General features: G+C 38.6%; 1 protein-coding gene across 10 annotated transcripts in view; it reads left to right on the top strand.

Annotated features, from left to right (window-relative positions):
• The window catches only part of KREMEN1 (kringle containing transmembrane protein 1), a 40,529-nt gene that overhangs the window by 1,017 nt on the left and 11,808 nt on the right, over positions 1 to 27,704 (top strand). For 9 of the 10 annotated variants that reach the window (XR_010825484.1, XR_010825485.1, XR_010825486.1 and 6 more), the window contains exons 2-6: positions 9,767 to 9,929; positions 15,738 to 15,829; positions 22,669 to 22,793; positions 23,876 to 24,029; positions 27,118 to 27,450. Coding sequence is in view for 6 of the 10 variants with exons in the window: in XM_066978791.1 (XP_066834892.1) it covers positions 9,767 to 9,929; positions 15,738 to 15,829; positions 22,669 to 22,793; positions 23,876 to 24,029; positions 27,118 to 27,450 (867 nt within the window). In the remaining 4 variants the exon portion in view is untranslated. Of the gene's footprint in view, positions 1 to 16; positions 3,357 to 9,766; positions 9,930 to 15,737; positions 15,830 to 22,668; positions 22,794 to 23,875; positions 24,030 to 27,117; positions 27,451 to 27,704 lie in introns of those variants that run through there. The other variant, XM_048073670.2, reaches the window with a different exon arrangement.

Consider the following 27,704-nt stretch of genomic DNA (forward strand, 5'->3'; position numbering starts at 1 on the left):
GTGAGTGACGCTTAGCGCGGAACGGGGAAGGGGAGTGCGTTTGGGGCTGCTCCACGGTCTTCTCGCGGGGCTGAGTGGCGAGAGAGCTGCCCGGCGTGCTGCCGAACTCTGCAGACTTGCAGCTGGCACGCAGCCCGCCGCGGCACGGCTCTGCCGCCCGGCAGCACCTCCTGGAGTTCGCGACGACATCCCTTCCGGCTCACCAGCCCGGTGCACGGCTCGAAGCTGCTCGTACAAAGATGTATTTTCGGGCGTATTTTCGTGCGCTGTTTGTAGCGCGTCGGTATTTGCGGATCTCCCTGTGCTCGCAGAGATGGGAGTCTGGAACACCGTATGAAAGTGTATGAAGCACATTTCTCTAACGAAGTGGTTTGGTGGCTAGGTCTGCAGGACGGAGGCATCCGCAGGGAGAGAGGAGTGCAGGGCCTGGGTACACTTACTCACTGGGAAATGAAATAATTAGTGGCAGCAGGGCAGAACTGGGGCCACGGAGCCAGAGCTTGGACGGTGGCCATCTCACTTCTATGTAGCGTGCTGCCTCAGCTCCCTGCCAGTCACAGACATCTCTCGTTCAGCCAAGCAATCTGTGAAGCCTGAATCTTCGCGGATGGTTAGCGAGTTCTTCAGTGATTTTTCACATAAAATTTCTCTGCACCTTTTTGTGCTCACTTCGGTTGGTACTGATCATTTCAAGTACCACTCTGGTAAACACTAGTCCTGCTTCGCAAGATTTAGAGTGGCTGTTCTGGATGGTCACAGTGCCACAGCCATCATATGCATGGTCCTCCTGGATATGTTTTGCATATTCTAACCCTTTTTATAATTATTATTTTTTATATATTATATGTAATATATAATTTGCTCCTTTAGCCATGAACAGATATTTTCTCATTTTGAAGTTTTTGTAGGTGCACTTAATTAGACTTGGGAAAGATTTACATCAATTTTCTTTAAAAAGAAAAAAAAAAAAAAACCAACCTTTTTACCAGAAAGAGAACTCAAAGTGTAAACTTTACAACATCTCAGCAGAGAACAGCCTAGACAAGGATATACCTAGGCCATGTCTAGTGGTCTGTTCCCAGTACAATCAGGCCATGCATGTTGCACAGAGAAGGTAATCCTTCATTTACTTGAGTTGGAGCATGTCATCTTTTAAGGTTTCTGAGCTGAACTGTGGACAGAACACATTGCACAGGTGGCTGTATTCTTCACAGCAGGCTGCACATGAGCAAGTGGAGGATATATCCCTGTACGAATGTTTGGTTCATAGGCAATTTAGAGGAGGCTGTTTATGCAACTGCACTTCCATGCTTTAGCCAACCTCTAACTGCATGTATTCATAGCCACTAACGGTAACAGAGGTGCCTGAGCACAAGCAACTGTCAGGGGAAAAAATGAATGTTACACTGGGTGAATTGGTAGCAAAGGATAATGGATCTAGGAAGCACAGCCACCTACCTGTCTTCTGCTAATGAACCTGAAAACAGTGCACATCTGCTCTTCAATAATGACCTCTAATTGGTATGGCATGTACAATGTGGCATGTACAAAATCTGCAGAGTTGTTAATCTGTGCAAACCATACCTCAGAATCTTTTTCCTCACCCTTCATCCCACAGGACTGAAATGGGATCAGCTGGATCAAGTTGCATTCAAAGCTAGCAGAATTCTGAAATGACAAATGTTAATATTTCTTTCATAAGGCAGTTTGTCATATAGTGTGTTTTTAAGGCCTGTTCTTTTATTTATTTATTTGTTTGTTTGTTTATTTATTTATTTTTATTGAATACATGTCTTCATACATTTATTGTAAAAGATGCAGACAAAATACGGACTGCATCACACCATCATTTCCTAAGACAGGGAGAATCTTTAATTTCTGGAATTGCCTTATGAAAAACGGCTTGTATTGACAACAGTTTGAGTTAACAATACTTTTTTTGCATGTAGTACTGTGCTACTTTTCACAGTGTTTCTGCTTCATTGTGTGATGTCTAACAGTTTCTATTAATTCAAATACTGAAATTTGCAGCATTCAAACTTCAGTCACACCACATTTGTCAAGTGAATCAGAAATTTGAGACGGGTAATGGATTGCCTATCATTAAAGGACTGTCTGAATTTGGTGATTTTTGTATTACAAAGAAATTGAAGTCTGTGTCACATATTAGTTTCATTGAACAAATATTATTCTACATACTCAGTGCAATATATTGTCACTTTTAGTTTCTATATTTACATTGTTCATTTAATTTCCCAGTCAGAAATTTATATGATTGTCAGTCTTCTCTTCCTTTCTCTGTTATCTTCCTTTATCTGATATCTTCCTGTTTAGCAATAGTGGATCACTATGTCCTTGTCCTTCCCAGCTGAGTCTTTCCTTTTAAACTGCTGTTTCAGCCTTGTCTTACAAACCTCGTATCTCTTGTAATCTTTATCTGCCTTTGTCTCACTGATACAGTCAAACAGTTCCACTTGATATGCCTGGAGCAGTTGTCATGCAAATATCCAAAAAAGCATTTCTAACCAGACGGATACGAAGTGAAATAGTCAGTCCAGATACTTCAGCATATCATGCTTGTACATGCATAGAGTGTAACTCGAAGTCCAGAGTTATGTGAATGGATTTCAGTAGGGTGGAGCCAAAGAAGTGGGAAGAAGGCAGAGATTTCATGCTGCCAGCTGCAAAACTTGCATTCTTTGTCATATCACACCATAGTGGTTGTGCAGTTGTGCAGTACCACTCCCTCCATCCGCACAGCGGTTATAGCCCATCCTGGTAAAATTTCCAGAGGGATTCAGTCTGCCATGCTTGACAGTGGAACAACAGTTTTAAAACTTCACAAAGAAAACAAATGAGTGTATTAAGGAACAGAAATTCCTCTGGGGCTACATCATACATTCTAACTTCCAGTGATAAAGAATCACAAGCCAAGCAAGTGTGTTTATATTATCTTGTTGCTGAGAACCAGCCAACAGCTACAAAGTTGTGACTAATATAGCATGTTTGTATTGTATGAATTAAAAAAAAAAAAAAGAAAAGAACGTGCAAAATACATACTTTTAAGCATTAGAAGTAATGAGCTGCTCATGCTCATATCCTAATTTGCTTGCTCCAACTGGCCATTCAGATAGCATATTTTCAGATTAAAAAAAAAAAAAACAGAAAAGGCAAATATGATGAAAAAGTGATTAGATTGAAGGTCAGTAATCAAATTTTCCCAAGAATAGCAAGCTCGCTTATAACAACTCATTCACTGCCTGGGAGCACAAGCATGGAACTGCATATCTGTACATTCCCAGGCTCATATTTACTGTGCAGACGGATACTTAAGACAAGGTTCGATCAAATGTCAGGTGAGTGTTCACTGTAACTACTGTCTGCTTTGGACAAACACTAAATAAGACTATTTTATTGCAGATGAGGACCTCAAAAGATTATTTGTGCGTGTCTGTGTGGCTATGTAGCATGAGAGAGATTTTTAAACCACGTACAGAACGACCCTATACTGCGTAGGAGAAATTTTCAGCTGAGTGCTCTCGTAGCATCACATCAGACTTATAGTCGCTGACTGAACAAATGAGGAGTTATTTTCTAGCAATTTTTAAAATCGCAGTTTTAAACAAAGATCATTCTTTCCTGTGTTTTTTCTTTAGTTCATGTCTGCTGTTTTTTGTTTGTTTGTTTGTTTCCCCTGTTACAGTATATGTACCCAAGTCTGGTAGATTTTATAAGGATTTTTTTTTTTACATTTGTATTAATTTTAGTAGCAAAGTATTGAAATCTAAAAATACTACACTAATTTTTCAGCTGGGGAGGTATAAAACAGTTCTATACTACTCAGATTCATTTATTTTACATCATAACATAATATAGAATAAGATTTTTCAGACCAATCATATGAAAATATGCAAATGAACATTTGGTTAAATTGATAAAACTGCATTTCAGAGAAGACCATTGCACTCCTAAAAATATTTTTAATAATGACCACAGAAGCCATATTTGTCTCTTTGATCTCCTGAAGCTTCTTCTGGTTTTAATCAGTGTTCCCACATGAAGAACTGTGGCAACCTATGATAATAGAATCTCTACTCACATATCCATAAGGAAACAAAAATGCTCTCATCAGAGGAAGGTAATTTGGGTGTTCTGCCCTTTCCATCTGTGGGCCCCTGCCTCTGTTACTGCAGGGGTATCTTGGCATCAGTTAAGTGGTTTCTGTCCTTTCCTCTGTGCATTACTCTCTCATTGAAGTGTTTCTGCTGTCTAATTATACCCTTTCAATCAAATTAGAGACTGCAGCATCTGGTTAGTGCCTGTAACTGTTGCCATCTGCACCTAGATAGAGTGCTTTCATTTAAGGAGGAGTGCTCAAATTGCAGAGTCCCGCAAGAACTAGGAGAACAGTTTGGTAGAACGGAAATGTCCTAAAACTCTTCTTAAATCAATATTAAAACAAATGCATCAAGCAACTGACACCTAGTCATTATCAGGCCTGGCACTTTTGGTTCCATACTCTTATCCATATAAATTCTAGGTATCTTTATTTCTTGCTCGAGCCTCACGGAACATTCAAAGTTGTGGCTATCACGCCACTGTAATGAAACATAATACTTAAATAGCAGCCATTTTAATTTACCTTTAATTATTCGTTTATCTACAGATTATTAAAATAAAACCTTGCTTCTTTTTTGACTGTTGCTGGTAGGATAATTTCTGGCCTGTGTAGGCTAGTTTTCAGCTGATAATTGTTGTTAACCTTTAATGTCTCCTGCCGCTAGTTAGCACTCTAAGTAGCTTCCAGAACTTAAAGCAAACAAATAAAACCAGTAACTTTTTTTTTCAGTTAAATAGTAATGAGCTTGTTGTTCTGAATTTTCAGTCTCCCACAAAAGTTATGTATGCACCCCAAACTTACAAGTATACTCTAAGATGTCATTTAAACCATCCTGAATCTCCATCTCTTCAGTCTGCGATTTGTAATATTACTAAATATATGTTTTTGAGAAGTGATGGACTTTGAGGAATGATCAGAGATTTCCTATTTCTTAGCCAGAAGAGGAAGAGTTCTTGAGTAGCTGTTTTCTTTACTTTTCCTCTCATTTGTACCGAGAAGACTGCAGATGAAATTAAAATGTTTGTACTATTTCCATCAGTCATGATGAGACATGAAATATAGAATTTCTCAGGTAACTGGGCTTCTTGCTATCAAGGACTTCAGAGATTAAGACCAATATTTGTATGTCCATCTTAGAAAATCATTGGAAGCTAATATAGGCTTGGAAATTTCAGTGTTTTATCAGTAGTGGTTCATTCAGTATAGCAGTCAGTCTGTTATATTCTGCACTACCTTAATTTTGCAAATGATTTTAAAGTGGTGCCCATGTGGAGTGCAGGCAGTCGTACAGTTCCAAAGTAACAAAGGCAAAAATGATCATTGTAAGGTCCCTACACTGAAGAAGAAGAAACTGAGACAGATGGAAAAAATTTCTACTACAGCTGCTGTTTGATCTTCCAAATGTTGATCTGGCTCTAATAAAACTAATTGTGAACCTGTATCTCACACTGAGCATTCACTCATGGTGGACAACCATCCCCAGGCTTATTTTCTGCTTTTTGTTTCTAGCAGTTGCCACTCAAAATGTACTTATCTAGTCTCAGTATTCATTTAAAAAAAGTTATTTTTCTGTCAATCATGGCACCGGATGTATTGGAAAAAAAACAGTCCTGACAGCACACTGCAGTCCATGTTTTCTCACTGAGTCTCATAAGCATTATCCTGAACAGGACCTGTTGTAACCTTTCAGCTTTTCATGAATAAAACCTCTGCAATGGGTCTGTCTCTGTTTACTGCTGTTTGCAGACTTCTCCACCATACAGTAGACGCAACAGGGTCGTTCGGTAGTTAATAGAGTGAAATCATCATGGACACTTTGATTTTAATCATGGATTTGACGCAAGCTTCTACTTCAGATATTGTCTGAAACCCAGCTGACTAGCATCTTAGAAATACGAGAAGTCTGTAGACTTCAAACTTTGACTTGTCACAGCTTTCTCTGTGTACTTTCTAAAAAATCTGGTGATTTAATACAGGTTTATGGTTGGAAGGATGTTTTAAACTGAGCCTTGGGTGCATGAGCAGGAATCGTGACAAATCTGTTAACCACAATGACACTCCAGTCCTTTCCTGCTGTTTGTTGTTTTTGTTGTTGTTGTTTGTTTGTTTGTTTGTTGCCCCTTTTTTCTATATGATCATAATCTACCAAACATAAATCAGGTAATTTGCGTAAGCCCAACTGTTGTTACTAATACTGTTAAATCTACTCTTTCCTGACTGTTTCATTTAGATGATTTCATTTGGATTAGTTTTGTGCAGACAAATCTGTCTGACCTTTTAAGACTGTCTTTTCACAGAATCATTGCAGCAGTAGTGTGAGACAAAAATAAGGACAAAGTTTCTAACCTGCTCCCCTGTAGAATCTCTTAGGCCTTTTGTCTTGAAAGTACAGCCTGCAGGTAAAACACTCACTTCTCACCTTTAATACACTGAATATTAATTTCATAGTGAGATCTCTAAGGTAGTGTCTTGGCTGTCATGCAGAACATACAGAGAAATTGCTATGTATGCTAAATGGAAGCACTCAGCTATTTACTGCCAAGATACTGAATATGCTGAGGGATCTGGAGCAACGTTACTAGGAATTTTATAGAAAACCACACAAAGTATATCTTAGTAGATCTCAAAGATGATTGTTTAAGGTAAAAGAGAGTAGGACTGAGGTGTTTTTTTTGTTTGCTTGTTTTGTTGTTGTTTTTTTTTAATGACAATACTTACTTGAAAAATTTGTATGTCAGTGCTTTGGCAAAATAACTATTATCAGTCATTAAATAAATGAAAATTTCCTACCAGATTGCCTCTAAGAAAAAAAAAAAGGTATGTATTTCATTTGGTAACAACTGCTAAATGCCATGATTTAAAATAAAGTTTTAATTTCAGGTATTCTGGGCTAATTGATCATTTTATATGGGATCTCACTCATTCCCCTTTCCACATCTAACAAAAATGCCAAAAAAAGCAGGGGAGCTTCACTACAGCTCAGCTGGCTCATTTTCCCCAAATGTCTTGGCCAGGCAAAGAAACAAAGGAAGCACTGTTACAGATACCTGTTATCTTGAGAACAGAACACTATAGCTAAAGGGAATGAAGCAAGCTCTGACTCTTCCTTCCATACAATATCCTTAAAGTACTAGTGCAATGAAGTTTGAAGAAAGCCATTCAAAAAAATAAGAAAAAATGCTGAACATGAAAATGAAAGGCAGTTGCTACTTCAAGTTAAAGCATGGGCCAGTCTTAGCAGAGCCTCAAATGGCCTGATGTTAACTTCAGTTTAGCCTGTGTGCTACATTACATTCAGGTATTGTAGCATTCCTCACATTTCTGAGTATATGTTAGTACATATTGCTTCTAGTTGAGATTTGAAAAGAAAAAAAAAAAAAGTAATAGCACTAAACTGAAGAAGACATCTTTTCTGGCTGTGTTTATCACTCCTCACAACTGCATGTTTATACTGTACATTATTTAGTTTGTCCAGTTTGATTATGTTTTCCTCCCTTTTCTGTCAAATTCATCCGCTTATATTTTTCAGCTATTTATTTTTCTATGGCATAGAAAAACTTTGACATTTATTGCAAAGCAAAAGAATTATTGAAGAAAGTAGCAACAATGTGGTGACTTCGAAAGTTTTTTTGTGTTTATAAAAATGTCTGTGGTGACCTGAATACTGGAAAACAGGTTTGCATTTTGAAGTAAATGTATGTAGTTCACCTGCATGGCTGATGAGGTCAGGTAAATTAAAGTAAGGATAAGTATTAATCTGAAGCTTGGTTTTGCTAGATTAGATAGCTTTCTATCCAGAGATGGTATCAGTATCCATTAATAGCTGTGCATACATGTTTTCTGTATATCCTCAGCAATAAAGCTTCATTTAAAAGAAATTCTAACTTGCCTAGGCATGATAATGCACACTGAAGGCACAAAAAACATCAGCTTTCATTTTCTGTTTAACAGAACTGTGAAATAATCATTATAATTGCACCATTTTGATATATGTGAGCCCAAATTAAACTGATTTCAAAGGCATGGTTTTAATAATATATTTTCCCTTCTGCCACAGTATTTCTAAATGAAAAATAAAAAATAAAAATAAAAGCATACAGATTAATATGACTAAGATAAGTTTCTTCCTCTTTCATTTGCAACCACATTTTTAAGGGTCTTTCTAGCCCTCTTTTGTAAGGGACATCTGACGAGGACACCTGAGATGAGCAGACAGCACTTCAGGGCTGGTACAACAGCAGAACACTCTCCCTTTCCTTCAGGGCCATAGAGTAGAATATATATGTAGCTGTTACATGAGAGAGAATTAGATAAAAAGAGAGAATGCTATCAAATAAAACAGAATGTTGCCCAGCCTGTAGTTAGTAAGAGGTGTTTCTGACTTTCCCCAGTAATGCTACGCAGTACTAAGAAATGGTTACAGCAGTGTAACACAGCAATTTTTATTATATAATGGAATGTTGTATTTTAATACTAGTTTTAAATAAATGCATGGATGACAAATGTTACCAAGTATTAATTATAAATAGGATTGACTTATTTACAGTGGTTACTTCTGGAAGGTGATCACAGAATCACAGAATGGTTGATGTTGGAAGGGACCTCTGGAGGTCGTTTTGTCCAAACCCTCGGTTCAGGCAAGGTCACTTAAAGCAGATTTCCCTGGACACAGGATGTTTTTTGAATATCTCCAAGGAGGAAGAATCCACTGCCTCTCTGGGCAACCTGTTCCAGTAGTCAGTCACCCTTACAGGGCAACAGTCCAACAATGTTTTATTTTTAGTAGAAAGTAAAAATATGCATGCTTTTGAATATTTATTTGATCAGAAGATGTCATTATTAAGACAGAGCAAAGCCATGCAGCAAGAGATTTGTAGTTCAGCTGAAAAGTGGGTAGTGTATTTCATGACTAGAAAATCATTCTCTGCTTTGATTTCTAACTTACTGAATATTAGGAAGCTAGGAAAACAATCATAAATAGGAGAAAATGTGAGTGAAGCAAAAGAATATTGACTTGTAAGTTCTAATCTGAATGCAAATGCTTCTATGGCAGATAGGAGTATGATGATTATATTGTATACAGGGAGCTCCCTTTCAACTGAAATTCAGTCCAGAGGAAAAATGCATAAGAATTTTTCTAAATCAGGATATGTTTGCAAGATCCATGCCTACAAAATCTTTCACTTTATCAACTACAGGTGTTCACAAAGTTAGTTAAACTAGAATGAGATTTGGGCAATATGCTGATAAGTGGCAGACTGAAAACATCACCTACTTTTCTTTTTGGAAAATTAACAAGTTACACATTCAGCCTAACTAGTAAAACACAGAGAAAACAGTACAAAATGTAATTTGCTCACTCAGAAAATGTATTTTAATTGTCTTAGTCACTCTTCAGCCATAACCAGGATATCTTATACATTGTTTAGTAAAAATAATAAAATCATAATCCCTTCAATAGGTGTTTGACTCTAAGAGAAAATGTAGATCTCAAGCAACATCTTTAGCTGCCTATACAATGCAGGAAACATGTTAATTGAAAGGAAACTGGATTCTTGGAGATGGGGTGGAGGATAAGGGAAGAACAACCAAACGCTAAGCCTACATACATTCTCTCTCTCTTTTTCCATTTCCATTTCTTCCCAGAATGTTATACAGCAAATGGGGCTGACTATCGTGGCACTCAGAACCAGACCTCCCAATACGCAGGGAAACCTTGTCTTTTTTGGAATGAGACCTTTGAGCATCCATATAATACTTTGAAATATCCCAATGGGGAGGGAGGGCTTGGAGAGCATAACTACTGCAGGTAAGGAATATCTCATTGCTACTAATGTTGCTTATATACCCAGTTTTACTTTAAACAGCTGACACAAAATTAGAAAACTTCCTGTCAAATAGTGAAGAATGTCATAACCATAAATATCTAACAGATTTTGTTTTCTTTTGTAATTAGTACCCTGGATCTTTGGTTGAGCATACAAGCACCATTAGTAGAATAATATTTTTCAACCCAGCTCTCACCCACAGTCCATATCATATATCCAATCTGTAATTTGGCGCAATGGAGAAAGACTAAAGATAAGGTAGAGATAATTAAAAAACAAACAAACAAACAAACAAACAAACAAACCCTGATCCAAGTAAGTAGTAAAAAGGCATTAGTGAGTCTCTGGAACATTTTAGTTTTTGTCCTCACATACAAACGTGGTTCTGTTATACAATATGTCTCAAGAGTTTTGCATTAGAGAAAGTTATATAGTCACTAAAAATTATCAGCACAAGCTGTTCAGTGACTTAGAGCTTGTATTAGACATTAAAAGTTCAACTGTCAGAGGTTACAATACCTTTTCAAACCGTGGCAAATCCACTCTTATTTCATTGCATTCTAGAGAAGTCCTCCATAACTATGGATATAATTCAGAATGAAACCTAAATAAGAACTTCAGGATTTAGGAGCCAAATAAGAATTCACGATGCTAAAAACTAGTATACCCCCTAAGTTCAGAGATATTTAGATTCTGCAGGCTCTTCAGCATTCAGCCTGCAACATATAGCTTTCTGATGTTGCGCATGTCCAAATAGCACTTCTGCCTTTGCAAGACTGACCAGTTAAGTCTTTACTCCCACCTGCACTTGCTGTGGAAATAGGTGGCGAAGAACCTGATAACCTGATAGATACATTCTTTTTATATCCCTTTAAACAGTGATAATCATCAGCTCATCTAGGATGCATATGGAGTCAGAGACGTTTAAACCAAGAGATTCAGAACTGAAGCATTTATCAAGGACATAGCAAGAAAAGCTGTAATGTCTTCTTCATGAAAAGATTCAAATCACATCTCAGTTCTCCCAGAAGATGCCTTTGTTTAGCAAGTCATGGGCTTTTCTAGGGAAGAGCTTACATACTTACCACCTTCATGTTGAAATCATCTCACTGTGAATTATATAATTCAGGGTAACTGAGGCACAATGAATTTTGCAGGTGTTCAGCACAATTGGTATGTCACAAACACAGGGTCCTGTGTAGTTTTTCTGTATTTCATCAGAACTAGCCATTCAAGAAAATATGGCAGAGACAGTCAGCCAGTTAACAGGGAGTAACTAAGAAGAATAAAGAACAGAAAAGATCAGCAGAAAAGAGGTCTGCCTGCTGCTTGATATGCAGCAGACAGATGAGCACATTGATGAAAGAAGTCAGTGGCATTTGATAACCTAGGAGGAGATTTCTTATTGAATAACATTGGTGAAGTTTAGGGAGGAAAGAGACTTACTCAGGATCTTTTACGTTGGTTTCATCGGTGCTTCAGTATAATACTCTTCAATGTGTTGTGCCTGTGGACTCTGTTTTCAGCCATAGGAGGAGAAAGCATTATTGCCAATTTCTGAATTGACTCTCTTCTGAATCACTTCATCTTCTTACTGGAGTAAAGAAAAATACACCTCCCACAAGAGAAACTCCATAGAAATTGAGCATTCTCTTTAGAAAATAGCCTGGAAAACAAGTAAACCCATCAAGCTGTCTAGTATTGTATTGGTATGTGAGTCCTTCCACCAAAAACATGCCATCTTCACAGCTTCCATTAGTCCAACAAGACCAAAGACGTAACAATTCTCATCACAGAATCACAGAATCACAGAATCACAGAACGGTTGAGGTTGGAAGGGACCTCTAGAGATCATCTGGTCCAAATCCCCTGCCAAGCAGGGTCACCTAGTGCCCATTGCACAGGATCACGTCGAGGTGGATGGAGACTACATTTTTTGGAAGTCTCCAAAGAAGGAGACTCCACAACCTCTCTGGGCAACCAGTCCCAGTGCTCTGTCACCCTTACAGTAAAGAAGTGCCCCCTCATAGTGAGCCGGAACCTCCTATGCTTCAGTTTGTGCTGATTGCCTCTTGTCCACGGGGCACCACTGAAAAGAGTCCAGCCCCATCCTCTTGGCACCCTCCCTTCAGATATTTGTACATGTGGATAAGATCCCCTCTCAGTCTTCTCTTCTCCAAGCTAAACAGGCCCACATCTCCCAGCCTCTCCTCGTATGAGAGATGCTCCAGTCCCCTAATCATCTTTGTAGCCCTCCACTGGACTCGCTCCAGGAGCTCCATGTCTCTCTTGTACTGGGGAGCCCACAACTGGACACAATACTCCAGGTGTGCCCTTGCCAGGGCTGAGTAGAGGGGCAGGATAACCTCCCTTGACTTGCTGGCAACACTCTTCCTAATGCACCCCAGGATACCATTGGCCTTCTTGGCCACAAGGGCACAGTGCTGGCTCAGGGTTAACCTGCTGTCCACCAGGACTCCTAGGTCTTTCTCTGTAGGGTTGCCTTCCAGCAGGTCAGCTCCCAGCCTGTACTGGTACATGGGGTTATTCTGCCCTAGGTGCGGGACCCTGCAATTGCCTTTGTTGAACTTCATGAGGTTTCTCATTGCCAACTCTCCAGCCTGTCCAGGTCCCTCTGAATGGCAGCACAGCCCTCTGGGTTATCAGCCACTCCTCCCAGTTTTGTGTCATCCGCAAACTTGCTGAAGGTGCACTCTATTCCATCATCAAGGTCATTGATGAATAAATTGAACAGGACTGGACCCAGTATGGACCCCTGGGGGACACCACTAGCTACATGCCTTCAACTAGACTCAGCACCACTGATCACAACCCTCTGAGCTCTGCCATCCAGCCAATTCTCAGTCCACCTCACTGTGCACTCATCCATCCCACACTTCCTGAGCTTGCCTATGTGGATGTTATGGGAGACAGTGTCAAAAGCCTTATTGAAATCAGGGTTGACAACATCCACTGCTCTCCCCTCATCCACCCAGCTAGTCATTCCATCATAGAAGGCTATCAGGTTGGTCAGGCTTAGTCATGGTTGGTCATGAACCCGTGGTGACTACTCCTGATGACCTTCTTCACCTCCATGTGCTTGGAGATGACCTCCAGGATGAGTGATTACATCACCTTTCCAGGGATGGAAGTGAGGCTGACTGTAATTTCCTGGGTCTCCCTTCTTGCCCTTTTTGAAGACAGGGGTGAAATGGGCTTTCTTTCAGTCCTCAGGCACCTCTCCTGTTGTACATGACCTTTAAAAGATGATGGAGAGTGGGCTAGCAATAACATCTGCCAACTCCCTCAGTACTCGTGGATGCATCCCACCTGGGCCCATGGATTTGTGGGTGTCAAGTTTGCTTAAGAGACCTCTGACCTGATCCTCTTTGACCAAGGGAAAGTCCTCCTTTCTTCAGAGTTCCTCTCTTCTCTCTAGGGTAAGAGATTCCTGAGGGCTTGTCTTAGCAGTGAAGACGCAAGCAAAGAAGGCATTCAGTAATTCTGCCTTTTCTGTATCCTTTGTCGTCAGGGCTCCCACCCCATTAAGCAGTGGGCCCACATTTTCCTTAGTCTTCCTTCTGCTATTGATATATTTGAAAAAGCCCTTCTTGTTGTCCTTGACACTCCTTGCCAGATTTAACTCCAAATGGGCCTTGGCCTTCCTTGTCACATCCCTGCATCTTCTGTCAGTATCCCTATATTCTTCCCAAGTGGCCTGTCCTCTTTTCCACATTCTATATACTTCCTTCTTCCATTTGAGTCCTTCCAGAAGCTCCTTACTCATCCAAGCAGGTCTTCTGCCCCCTTTGCTTGCATTTTGCTCATAGGAATACATAGATCTTGACCTTGGAGGAAGTGATGCTTGTATACTGACCAGCTCTCTTGGGCCCTCTTTCCTTCTGGGGCCCTAACCCATGGGATTCCTCCAAGTAGGTTCCTGAAGAGGCCAACGCTGGCTCTCCTGAAGTCCAAGGTTGCAATCCTACTTCTTGCCCTGCTTCCTCTTCACAGCATCCTGAACTCCACCATCTCATGGTCACTACAGCCAAGACTGCCCCCAACCTTCACATCTCCAACCAGTCCTTCTCTGTTTGTAAACACAAGATCCAGCAGCACACCTCTCCTTGTTTGCTGCTCGACTACCTGTGTCAAAAAGTTATCATCAGTGCTCTGCAGGAACTCCTGGACTGTTTGTGCGTAGCTGTATAGTCTTTCCAGCAGATATCCGGGTGGTTGAAATCCCCCATGAGAACCAGGGCCTGTGATTTTGAGGCTACTTCCAGCTGTCTGTAGAAGGCTTCATCTACTTCCTCTTCCTGATGAGCTGGTCTGTGGCGAACTCCTACAACAGTATCAGCCATGGTATCCTGCCCTTTAATCCTTACTCATAAGCTCTCAACTTGCTCTTCATCCACCCCTAGGCAGAGCTTGATTCATTCCAGTTGCTCTCTCACATAAACTGAAACTGCACCACCTTGTCTTCCTGGCCTGTCTTTCCTAAAAAGCACGTAGCCCTCCATGACAGCATTCCAGTCGTGAGCTATCCCACCACGTTTCTATAATTGCAGTGAGATTGTAGCCTTGCAATTTCACACAGATCTCCAATCCGTCCTGTTTATTCCCCAAGCTATGTGCATTGCTATACAAGCATTTCAGGGAGGTGATCAAGCCTACAGGTTTCCCAGAAGGGGTGCAAGAGGATCCTTCATAGTCATGTCCTGCACTCACTTCCCTGGCTGCATGCACCCACTGGAGACATCCTGACTTGAGCCACTTATTGCTGCCTATCCCATCCCTGTAATTCTCCCCTTCCCCCATCTTTTCTAGTTTAAAGCCCTCCTTACCAGATTGGCCAACCTGTTAGCAAAGACACGCATGCCCCTCCTAGTGAGGTGGAGCCCATCTCTCCCCATCAGTTCTTGATCTCCAAGCAGGGTTCCATGGCTGTAGAAGCCAAATCCCTGTTGCCAACACCAGTGGTGCATCCAGTTAACTTGGAATATCTGTCTCGACCTCTTCCCATCCTTCGTCCTCACTGGAAGTATTGAGGAAAAAATGACCTGGGCTCCCAGACCCTTAACCACCATGCCCAGATCTCTAAAGTCCTGCTTGATGTTTTCTGACTTACCTTTGGTGTTATTAGCACCCACATGGAAAAGCAGAAGAGGGTAATAGTCTGACTCATGGACAAGCTTTGGCATCCTTTCCATGATGACTCTTATCCAAGCCCCTGTCAGGCAACAAGCCTCTCTAGACAAGAGGTCAGGTTGGCAGATGTGTGCCTCCATACTTTTCAGCAGAGAGTCACCCATGGAGATCACCTGCCTCAGTCTTCCTCAGAACTTCCTCAGACCTCAGTCTTCCTCAGAACTTTATCAGATAAATGTTTTTGTCCTTATACACAGAAAGATGGCTTCTGGACTACTTTGTACTGAGGCAGAAATCAAGTTTAGGAGTCTAAGGAACCTGTACACAGGACATGGTGCTCAAAATCTTCCTCTCTGTCAGTACTGTCCAGAAATAGCTCTGCACCTTTCAGAGTTAAAGAAAAAAAAAGTTATATTTTAGACATCACTAGCCTTTTATGCTTGCTGCATACTATAATAACCAAAGTTATTTGAACATCCTGTTGGCTTTTTCATTTTTGCTGGCATGTAAGTTCAACAGGTTAAATATTCAGTAGGCATTAGAACAAAAAACAGCGGTGAAACTCAGGTTTAATATATTTAATACAGTCTTTGAAAACATTTGATTTTTCACTCACTTTCTCAGTTTTTCTCTCCCAGGAACCCCGATGGAGATGTCAGCCCGTGGTGCTACATTGCAGAGCATGAGGATGGAATATATTGGAAATACTGTGAGATTCCATCCTGCCGAAGTAAGAGAACCACGTAATTATTTTAGGCCCACATCTCTGCTCAACAGAGACTGGCAGTTATACAGCAGTGGGTAGTGATTTTCCAAGACCAGTCAGCTTATTTTCATTTGCAAACTAAGCAGTATTTTTAACATCTCTAGAGTTAATGACAAGGTTACTGTATAGTTGTCCCTCCATTGCTATGTTCTTTATCTCCTCTCAGAATTACTGGCTTATATTATTTACATTAAAATACAAGACAGAGAATCACTCAAAACTTATGAAGTACTGCTAGTTTTCTGAACCCATAGAAATAGGCCATTCATTTAGTAAAGTCTAGAGGAGAAAAATTAATAGGAAATGATTAATGAACTTTTCAAAAGGATACATATGTCTCCATCATTTGCAAGTCATTTGTAAAATGAATGGCATTAGTTTAATGTGTGTAACAGACCACAAACAGAATTGTTGGAAAGAAATAAGGACAGTATGAGTGACACAGGGAAAAGATGGCTACTTGTTAGTTATACTAGAATTCTGTTTTTTTCAGGTGCATATACTTAGAATTGCTGTTAATCCAGAAACACAACTTTGTTCCTTTTTTCTCTTTTTTTTTTTTTAAACAGATAATTCACAAGCTATTCACCTGAACATTCCTTCCAGAATTTATTATTATTAATATACTATATTACTTAACTTGTCCAAAATCGATTTCTTTTTCCATGGTTCATGTCAATATATTCCCAAATTTTCATTCCTGAAGGCTCCAGGATAAATGCCTAAGAATGGCATTTTTAACATATGCCTAAATATTAGCAACCATAACTTAACGTTTTATTGAGTCTAATCATTAATGCCTTTACTTGCTCTCTGTGCTCTACTTCTAAGAGATCATTTATGTGTATACTGTTAAGTATCAGATAAGTTGTCTTTCTGTAGGAATACTTCTGAGTGAAAGAAGTACATTTCTTACTTGAAGTTAAGGAAACAAAACCAAACAAAGCAAAATAGATCTAAAGTGATTTTTTTTATTATTATTATTTTGTCCACAGTTTTTTTTCTTTTTGTGAATGTGAGCAAATGATTCATATCTTCAAGTTAGGCAAACATATATGTAAGTGTGACCCTGTCAGATGACTTTTACCTAGACTTAAATGCAGATTAAGGAATCTAATTTAAGTAACACAAAATTGTTTGACACTCAGATGCTCATTGTTCAGAGGACATCTTACTATCATTTTCTAAGTTACAAAGGCCTATCTAAGAGGCATGGTCCTTATAATTAATACATTTGTTTAGGTCTCAAATTAAAGAATTTGCATTTCTTTAAAGACCACAGATTTTGCAAAATCTCTGGATATGACACCAGTAAAAAAGCTGGAAGGCAAATTCTCTCCACTTCATTTGTTCTACACAAAGAATCCTTTTAAAACAAGCCTCAATCATTTTCTCTGTGGTGGGGAACTGGGGATTTAAATTTGGACATTTACTTGCAAAGATAATCCAGACTTATATTTACAAAATGTCCTTTTGACCAGCAGCAGCTGCTTCAAGCACTGCACTGAAACAGGATACTAGAGAAAGGAATTACAGCAACTTAGAGCAAACTGTACATTGCAAGTCCTTCCAAGTCTTAATACAAACCTTATGGTTAATGAAGTTGTGTAAGTCAAAAAAACTTTTATTCTTTACCATATTTTCTGTTTTCAGTAGGCATGATGATAAATCATAGGACCATCAAAACTAACTTGTGGAGTACATAAAACAAAACTGGGTCTTATGATAGAGTAAAAAAGCAGTTGTGTAAAAAAAGCCCATTTGAAAATTTTAGAAAGTAAAAAATTGTCTCATATAAGCTTCTTTTACATGATTATGTTTACTACTAGAAAATACAAGTATCTGGAGTATAATGTACCTATAAGCTATATCTACATAATACCAGTACAATGCCAACAATATGAAGCTTCTTTATTATCTAGAGACATTTGCATACAGTGATTCACTGTAACAATTAGGAATCTACGGTTAAGACATTTTCATAGACAGTGATTGTATCATATGTCTTGTTCACTAATATTTAACATGAAATGCTTAATTCAGAAATGTATTATGCACATGTAAACACACTGTATAGAATTTAGCAATGTTAGCTGAGAATGGATGGTCATAAATGCAAAAGACGGTGGTTGCCCCACTAGGAGCTTAGACTTTCTTTTTCTTCCTCTCCTCTCCTTTTCTTAATGTCTTGTCTGATGGAGTCGATATAAACAAAATAAAAGGCAAAAAGGCAGCCATGAGTCCTCAGAGAACATGTGTATCTTATATGAACTATTCAATGCATAGCTATGTCTGAATGATTTAGATGGTTTATTTTCAACGCTGCAGCTATTCCTGGCTTTTTTGGTCTCTTTTCCAACGAGGTTAGACTGAAATTCAAATACGAGCATACGCACACTAAAGGTAAAAGTAAGTAAGGCTCACTGTCTTGCTGAATTGCACCTCGGTGTTTATGGCCCACATGTGTCTCTTACTACAAAAAGATTTCATTACTGTAAGCTTATTTCCTGTGTGCACGTGTGTCATATAATAAATTTGATAAAGTGTTAAATGGAAGAGCCAGGGTAGTTGTACAGAGCTGTACTGATCACTTGGTAAGACTGATATATACATTTTAACACAAGAACAAAGGAGTATCTCACACAAGATCTACATATTGAGAGAGTATTCTGGCATATACTACCATTTCACTAGGAGGATCTTCAGGCCACTGGATAAACACATCTGAAACATGGCTTTGAGTTCAAAATCATTAATTTTATATGTTTTAATATGTGTCTTAACATGTAGCATCCAGAAGCTCTGGTGTTTGTCAGGACCTCATTGTGTCAGGTACTGCATAAAAGAAAAACAGCATACTTGCACAAAAGAAGTGACCTTTTAAGCACAGGAGAACTAGATACAAACAGGAGAAGGCAATGTAACAGTAAGACATCACTGATCAGCATGACTATTAATCACAGTACATTGACTAACACATTTTTGTCAAGCTTCTTTAGTAAGCTAAACAGTAAGACCAAATTAAGGCAAAAGATAATGCTGGAAATTTTTGAAGGTCAGACTAATTATTCAGTTGCTACTTATTAAGAAACATTTTGATTCTCCATTGATTTATATTTAATACATACACATAGGATTGTGAGATACCATAGGTTGGAAGGGGCGTTAGTACATCATCTAGTCCAGTCCCCTGCTGAAAGTAGAACCAGCTCTAAGATTACACCAAGCTGTTCAATTGAACAGGTTAGACCAAGTTTAGCTAGTCAGATCTTGACAACTTCCTTGCAACCTCCAAACATAGACTGCATGGTCTCTCTGGGCTCCTGTTCCAGTGGTGACTGTCCTCATAGATATTCTTTATATCCAGTCTGAACATTTCAGATTGCAGAATGAACGAGTCCCACTCCCTCAGCCTCCTGTCACAGGGTGAGTGCTCCAGCTCTCTGAGCATCTTGGCTCTCTGCTGAACTTGTTCCAGTCAACCAAAACGTTTCTTGTACTGGTGGGCCCCAAACTGGACACAGTAGTCTAGATGTGGTCCTAAAAAGTGCTGAGTAGAAGAAAAATCACTTTTCTTGGTCTCTGGCTGTGCTCATCTTAATACTGACCAGGATGCTGCAGACCTTCTTTGCTGCCCACTACACTCTTGGTCATATTCAGCTCCCTGTCTAAGTAATTTGAAGAACTATGCATTTGCTTGGAACCTGCTCTTCAGTATTGGGCTAGATTAATGCTTTTCCGTGAATGACTGTTTATATCAAATCCCATGACACTAATTTTGTTAGCTAAACATGAAAAAGTTAAAATACCACTGGAACACTAAAGAGGCTGATTAGCTTTAAGATGTTACCCAACTGGTATGCAATATATGAAGTTTTCAAATGGCTGAGTCTGTTTTCTTAGCATGGAGATCATGGGAGAATTGATCCTCTGGAGACATGGATGAAGATTCTCACCAATAAAGCTCCTTTTCCCCCCCCAAAAAAAAAAAATTTACTATGTGGTTTTGAAAATCCCAGGTCTCCTAGGAAAATGCACTAGACTGGTGACTAGGAAGCATTTTCTGGGCAGTGAAGTCATGTTCTGTATGGAAGACTGAGCTTTTTGAGAGTTACCTGTCTGTTTGTACTCAGCTGGGGTGGGGCTGCAAATGAAAATTTCCAAAGGTATGTTAAATCAGGCTGTAACTTGAATTAACAGTACTTACAAGCATATTGCCGCAAGACATATCCAAGATATAAATATATGCAAGCATTTACTGTTGAAATTGTATCATTCTTAGAAAAAAAAATACTTTGTCAACAACATTTGAAGCACAATTATCTAATTATTAAAAAAAAACTTTATTTTTTTTCTTCCCACCTTCATAATTTCTTTCATTCTTCTTTATAATACTATAATCATCCTCTTTAAGAGTATAAGCATATGCACACCACTATAGTTGCTGGTCACTACCGGTTATATTAACTGTCTTCTTCACAATGAGGAAACTGCCATGAGCAACATAGTCTAAGTCTGGGACGAAGTTCTCAGACCTGTTGCTGTTCCAGATGTCAAGATGATTCAGATATTAATGGTAGGCTGACACCAGTTCACAAGCTCAGTATATGCTAAACCAAAAGAATAGGGAAGAGAACATCTTTATTAGAATTAGACAAATAGAAAGGTCTGAATTTAGGCCATTATTTCAATGCCTGTTGCACATAGACATGTATGAGAAAAGTCAGAAATGGGACTTCCAGAATCCAATGAAAAGATACTTTCAGGATTGCCATTCCATTCTTACTGTATTTATGTGAAAATACAGTAATGCAGAAGCAGTCAGTTTACTAAAACACAGGTTATCTGATGGAGGAAATGGCCACCTGTTTAAGAAATGGCTAATTCAAAAGGAGCCACAAAACACCTAATCCATGTGCTATCAAACATCAGAGGCTACAAAACCAAAACCTGGGTATTCCCTTTCCTGGAAAAAAAAAAAACAACAACAAAACTATAAATAAGTCAGAACCCGAAACAGTACTGTGCTGCAAGCTGTTAGCAAGAGAGAGGTCAGAGGCATCATAACTAAGGAAAACTCTCTTACGATTCTATGATCACATCACACACCATACAAAGTTGTAGTGGTTAGCTGGATGATAATAATCCTTGTCAATCTGGCAAGGGCAAAAAAAGCCCTGACTGTAGAACTTGGTGATACGCAGACAGTCAAAAGAGATGATTCTTCCACTATGTTTAGCCTTGGTGCAGCCTCAGCTTGAATACAGTTCAGGTCTCCACAATATAAACAGGATGTTAAGGTCCTTAAAAGTATCCAGAGGAGGGCAACAAAGCTGATAAAAGGGGCTGGAGGGCATGCCCTATGAGGAGAGGCCAAAGATCCCTGGTTGTCTAATCTGGAGAAAAGAAGGCTGAGAGATCACCTCGTTGTGCTACAAATTCCTGAGCAGGGGAATGGAGAGGGAGGTGTCGGTCTTTGCTCCCTGGTGACCGATGACAGGACGTGAGGGAATAGCACAAAGCTGTGCCAGAGGAGGCTCAGACTGGACATCAGGAAACATTTATTTACCGCGAGGGTGGTCCAACACTGGAACAGGCTTCCTGGTGAGGTGGTTGATGCCCCATGCCTGTCAGTGTTCAAGAAGCATTTGGACAATGCCCTCAATAATATGTTTTCATTGTTGGTTAGCCTTGAAGTGGTCAGGAAGTTGGACTAGATGTGGGTCCCTTCCAAATGAATTGTATATTAATTTCTATTTCCATTTCCGTTATTTCTATTTCTATTTCTATTTCTATTTCTATTTCTATTTCTATTTCTATTTCTATATTTCTATTTCTATTTCTTTCTATTTATTATTTCTACCTCTATCTCTATTTATATATTTCTATTATTTCTAATTTCTATTTCTATTAATTCCAAGTATTTTAGCAGACATGACAATTAGGGGATAATGTTATGCCATTAACACAGCAGTCTATTGGACCACACATACTGTCTCTAGTAGTAGTAGCTAAATTCCAGTGTTTTGATGAAAAGTGCAATAATAAAAGAAAAATAGAAGACAAATCATGCACTGAAGGGGAAAATCTCTCTTTATGACTGCCTAGTGTGATCAAAGAGCCTCAAAACATTGTATCAAAACAGTATAAATAGATGTGCTATTTTGTTGTTGTTTTTGTTTGTTTTATGTTTTTAAGCAGCTTTGCTCATAGTAAATCTCTACATACATACTATAAAATACTGAGAATTCATATCAGATTTTTAGTTTTATATATTAGGAATCTCTCATGTAAATATACAGCCCCTCCCATAAAACTTACCAAACTCCATCCTAAAACAATTTAGTTTTCCTTTCTCAAATACTGTGTTTAGAAATTTTTTAGAATGTAACTATTTTGAAGATCTGATGGAAAACATTGTTTAATTTACATTGTTATAATGTACATGATCCTAGTTGAAAGAAAAAAAAAAGGTAAAAAACCCAAACACAAAACTTCTGAACCCACTTAGTACCCCCCACCCCCCCATTGTTTCTATTACGAGAAATGAACCAGACGGTTATCTTGTCTGTACTCCTACAGCTTACATATTGCAGAGTATTTTATTATAGGTTTATTGCTAAGTAGATGTGAGGCTGTTTCATCACCTGTCATTTATCCCTGGGCGTATTTGTAAAACAAGGCAAGGATCTAGCTTAGAGTAACAGGAATTGCTTAGTAACAAAGTGGTAGATAAAGTGGTCTGTGTCTTGGGTGTATTTAGGAAAACCTTTAGAATGACTGTTGTCTGTTATTTTTGCCAGTGCCAGGGAATCTAGGGTGTTACAAAGACCATGGAGAGCCACCACCTTTGACTGGCACCAGCGAGACCTCCAATAAACTTACTATCCAAACATGCATTAGTTCCTGCCGAAGTCAACAATTTAAGGTGATTTATTTGATGTACATTTACAAAATGTTTTCAAAGACAAAACATTTATGCCTAGAGCCCTCTGTTGCCTTTCTTTCTTTCTTTCTTTCTTTCTTTTCTTTCTTTCTTTCTTTCTTTCTTTCTTTCTTTCTTTCTTTCTTTCTTTCTTTCTTTCTTTCTTTCTTTCTTTCTTTCTTTCTTTCTTTCTTTCTTTTTCTTTCTTTCTTTCTTTCTTTCTTTCTTTCTTTCTTTCTTTCTTTCTTTCTTTCTTTTTCTTTCTTTCTTTCTTTCTTTTTTTTTTCTTTCTTTCTTTCTTTTTCTTTCTTTCTCTTTCTTTCTTTTTCTTTCTTTTTCTTTTTCTTTCTTTCTTTCTCTTTCTTTCTTTCTTTTTCTTTTTCTTTTTCTTTCTCTTTCTTTCTTTCTTTCTTTCTTTCTTTCTTTTTCTTTTTCTTTCTTTCTTTCTCTCTCTCTCTTCTCTCTCTCTCTCTTTCTCTTTCTCTTTCTCTTTCTCTTTCTCTTTCTCTTTCTCTTTTCTCTTTCTCTTTTCTCTTTCTCTTTCTCTTTCTCTTTCTCTTTCTCTTTCTCTTTCTCTTTCTCTTTCTCTTTCTCTTTCTCTTTTCTCTTTCTCTTTCTCTTTCTCTTTCTCTCTCTTTCTCTCTCTTTCTCTCTCTCTCTTCCTTCCTTCCTTCCTTCCCTCCTTCCTTCCTTTCTTTCTTTTCTTCCTTCTCTTCCATTTTTAAATGTTAAAATGGTCTAATGTTTCACTCCCACTCCCAGAGACCTAGCTCTCTCTCTGCATCCAGAGCAATTTGGGCAAGCAACCAATTAATAATAACTTGGATACCAGAAGAAAGTATGTTTGCTTATGCAGTTGTGATTGACAGGGTGCCCTAGTTGTGCTTCATTCCAGCTTTCTTTCTAGTTTTAAGTAGGATTCTAACAGATCAAACAAATAGAGTTTGTGATGGGACCTCTGACTGCTGACTTAACATACTTCTCCAAAGCATACATAATCTGCTGCCAGCTTTCTTGCTCATACAGCCTCCTGGTGTTGCTCCTTTAAATATCCCTCCCTTCCTTATGCATCTTTGTTGTCAAAGTTTGCAGGCATGGAATCAGGTTATGCCTGTTTCTGTGGCAATAATCCTGACTACTGGAGATACGGGGAGGCAGCCAGTACGGAATGCAACAGTGTTTGCTTTGGAGACCATACTCAGCCTTGTGGTGGGGATGGCAGAGTCATTCTTTTTGACAGTAAGTATTGAAACAGGCTGGGGTTTTCCCAAAGGACAGGCTTCAAATGCTGAACAAATGAGGGGAAAGGGCTTAAAGGCAATGAGAACTGTTGCACAGAAAACAGCAAAGCACCTAAATTCAGTGTAAAATAAAGCTGCTTTCCACTTACATATAAAATTCATTTCCATTAATAATGTGAAACAGATCTTCCAAGAAATGATGCTTGCTCGGGCAACTGACTCATGGTCCAGTGTCTCTTACTTCCCCAGAAGTGGTGCTGCCTCAGCTATCACAAACAGCATGTCACAACAAGACTTCTTCAGAACTGATCTTACCAGAGAGCAGATATGTAATCAAGTGACACACCTCAAATAAAATTTCCATCAAAATCAACTTATTTTTATGAAAACACTTTGGTTTTCCTTTCCAGACAAGACTTGCTATAACCTTGTTACATAATACAAAGCAGTGTAATACAATTGAGATTGGGAGGTGTGTACAGCAAAAGTACAAACAAGTTAGGTTGCTGTTATGATCACCACTGATTTCATCATTTCTTATATTATGAAATCCTCCTTTCTACTACACCTTTCAGTAAACATACCAGCACCAGCTGTATAATGTAACTGGTTGACAGTGTGAGTACTTGGTTGTCTGGCTGCTGTACAGGCTTCCGGTTTAGTTGGGGGTACTAGAACAGTCCACAGTATGTACTGATACATCACTGCTTCTCAGATCTCAACTGCCTTTGGTGTTAGCTACCTCTAGCTACCTTTAAAGTCAAGTTATAAGTTTTCTGTCACTAAAAGCAGCATGATTTTCCAGCCTCTGAATACACAACTTTCCACCTCCTCACTCTAAAACTCTGGTTTCCATCTAGCAGGACAGAAAGATGTTTCACTTAGAGCAGGAATTAGTCATTCTACTCCCTCACTTCCAACTTCTCCCCAAGATATGAAAAGAAGTATTGGAGTTGTATATTGCTTTCAATATTGTAGTAGCACGTAGGTTCATACTGCTATATCCTTTGTTTCCTTCTGCTCTTGGCCTCCCAGATTTGTCATGGTTAGAGGTATCCTTCATAGTTTTTCTTTTCTGGAATGGCCAAGGGCTCAGCAAGGTGTTACCCTGAGCACCTGCATTGTCTTTTCTGGTATGAACCAGAAATGAATGAACTGGTATGAACCAGTTATATATTTTCTGGTATGAACCAGAATGAACTGAGAGAGGGAAAGCATTTTCATTCCATATGGGGAATGCTGTGCTTTGTGGAGCATTAGTCATTAGCATTCATAGTTAATATTGCTGGTTTGAAGAATGCCTTCTGGTTCGGTAGTTACAAACAGCACAGCCAAATATAACAATGCCTATAAGCTATTTGCAAATGATATCTCATTGTCAAATTTCAATTCTATCAATTCAATCTATTCAAGCAATTCTGTCTACTCAATTAAATCACCAGCTCTCTTAGCTTGGAGTAAGTGCCAAACACAGATTCTCTATGGGGCTTTGTATCTCTGTGGGATCTTTCACATTCTTTCAATTCTTCTTTCATATTCTTTCAGTTTCTCTATGGGGTCTTTCATAGTGCAGCACTGAAGTGTAAGGTTTGTTGTTATGATCAGGCCTTGCTCCAGAAAAAAGTGAAGTGTTTTCACTTTATTTTCCAGCATACATGTTCTACTTTTGCTCATTCCCCCAACTCCCTTTTAATTTGTATTTATCAAAGCTCTTTCTGAGAGGCCTGTGAAAACTGAGACACATCAAAACACTTCAGTTCCTGTATTTCCTTTCTCACAGACCACTATTACAGGACTTCAATTAGGCTTTCAGAGGGAATTCTATTTTGATCCTTCAGAACTTCAGGCTATGATATGGGGGAGTGATAACTCTGATCCAAACAATTTGGTCATGAAATAAATTATTATGTAATATATATTACATATATAATGTATATATGTTATATATATGTTATATTTTATATATATATATATATCCCTTAAATACACAATATATATACAGCTGTACTGATATACTACATATATATGCATCAAGTCGGTTGGCATTAGAGTTTCTCTAGATTCATTGATGAATAAGTTTGCACTGGGAATCTGGACAGTTGTTAAGGAATATAAAAAGTCACTGGGCACATACTTGTTTGACTCTCAAGATAACACTAGCAACAAATTGAAAAGATTTTTGCTTAAATGTCATAACAGGCACTTGTTCATGTTACTTAGTGAAGGTATGGTCAAACTTTAGTTAGACAAGATCAGGAGAGAGAATGCTTAAAAATACATATAAAAGGTCAAAGAAATTATTAAGGAATTAGAGCATCATTCATATGGGGAGATCATTTGGCCTTGAGAAAAGAAGTCTTTGGGGCTTGGGGTAGGAGTTAATGTGTATAAATACCTGATGGGAAGGTGTAAAGATGAAGCCACACTCTTCTAAGTGGTATCTAGTGCATAGACAAGGCAATGGACACAAACTGAAATATAGGAAATTTCATTTAAACATAAAGAAAATCTTCTTTTTCTTGAGGGTAACAGTGGAAAAAGTTGCCCAGAGAGGTTGCCAATCTGTAGCCTTGGAGACTCAAAACACAACTGGACAAAGTGCTCTCCTTTGACCTTCTTTTGAACAGGGGAATTGAACTCGTCTCCAGAGGCCCTGTCCAACCTCGGCTATCCTGTGAAGACTTATTTATTTTTTTTTCATTAAAGCTGGGAAAGGATTTAAATGAGTCAACACTGAGAGTTACTAATCTACCTATCTGTCTGATAGAAATGGGGAAGTCCCTGAATCAGTGATTTAGCTTTGATCCCAGTCCTGTAGGGGTGTGGGAAAAGGACCATACAAGGACAAAGGATAGTTGCAATATTCCATATTGATACTTAGGTCTCAGAGTAAGGAGCCAGGATGAATGTATCCCAAGCAATAATGTGAGTCTGAGAGCCATCTTTTTTGGGGTAGCAAGTATGTTCCATAAAGTCACATGAGTGTTAGAATCTTATAAGAGTACTAAAGTTGTGCATAAATAATGTATAACCTGCACTAGTTTCTCTTTTTTTATTTTTCTTGCTCTCCTCTTTGTTCTTCACAGCCCTTATTGGTGCCTGTGGAGGGAATTACACTTCTGCTACAGCTGTGATCTATTCCCCAGATTTTCCCGATACATATGGCACAGGCAGAGGATGTTACTGGACCATACAAGTCCCAGGAGCATCTCAAATCCACTTCAGCTTTGTCCTTTTTGAAATCAAAGATGCTACAGATATGGTGGAATTACTGGATGGCTATACCTATCATGTTCTAGCTCGTTTTAATGGCAAGAACCGTCCTCCCCACACCTTCAACATCTCTTTGGATTTTGTTATTTTGTATTTTTTCTCAGATGAAATCAATCAAGCCCAAGGATTTGCTATCAGGTATAGAGGTAAGAAGCTAACTTTGCTCTTTCTACATTTCAATATGTTATTAAAGCATGTAATTTGCACAGGAGATTTCTGAAGTGGCAAAAAAAAAAAAAGAAAAAAAAGAAAAAAAATAATTTAAACCTCACATCCACAAGTTTTTAATCCATCTTGTTGCCACTGTTCAGTAAGTAAAAGCTTCTGCTAAAATTTCTCTCAATTTGGAATACTCCAGTCATCTGTATCATAAATATCAAAATTTACATTTTCAAAAAGT

The sequence above is a fragment of the Anser cygnoides genome, chromosome 17, assembly GCF_040182565.1.
Source record: "Anser cygnoides isolate HZ-2024a breed goose chromosome 17, Taihu_goose_T2T_genome, whole genome shotgun sequence".
Taxonomy (NCBI): domain Eukaryota; kingdom Metazoa; phylum Chordata; class Aves; order Anseriformes; family Anatidae; genus Anser; species Anser cygnoides.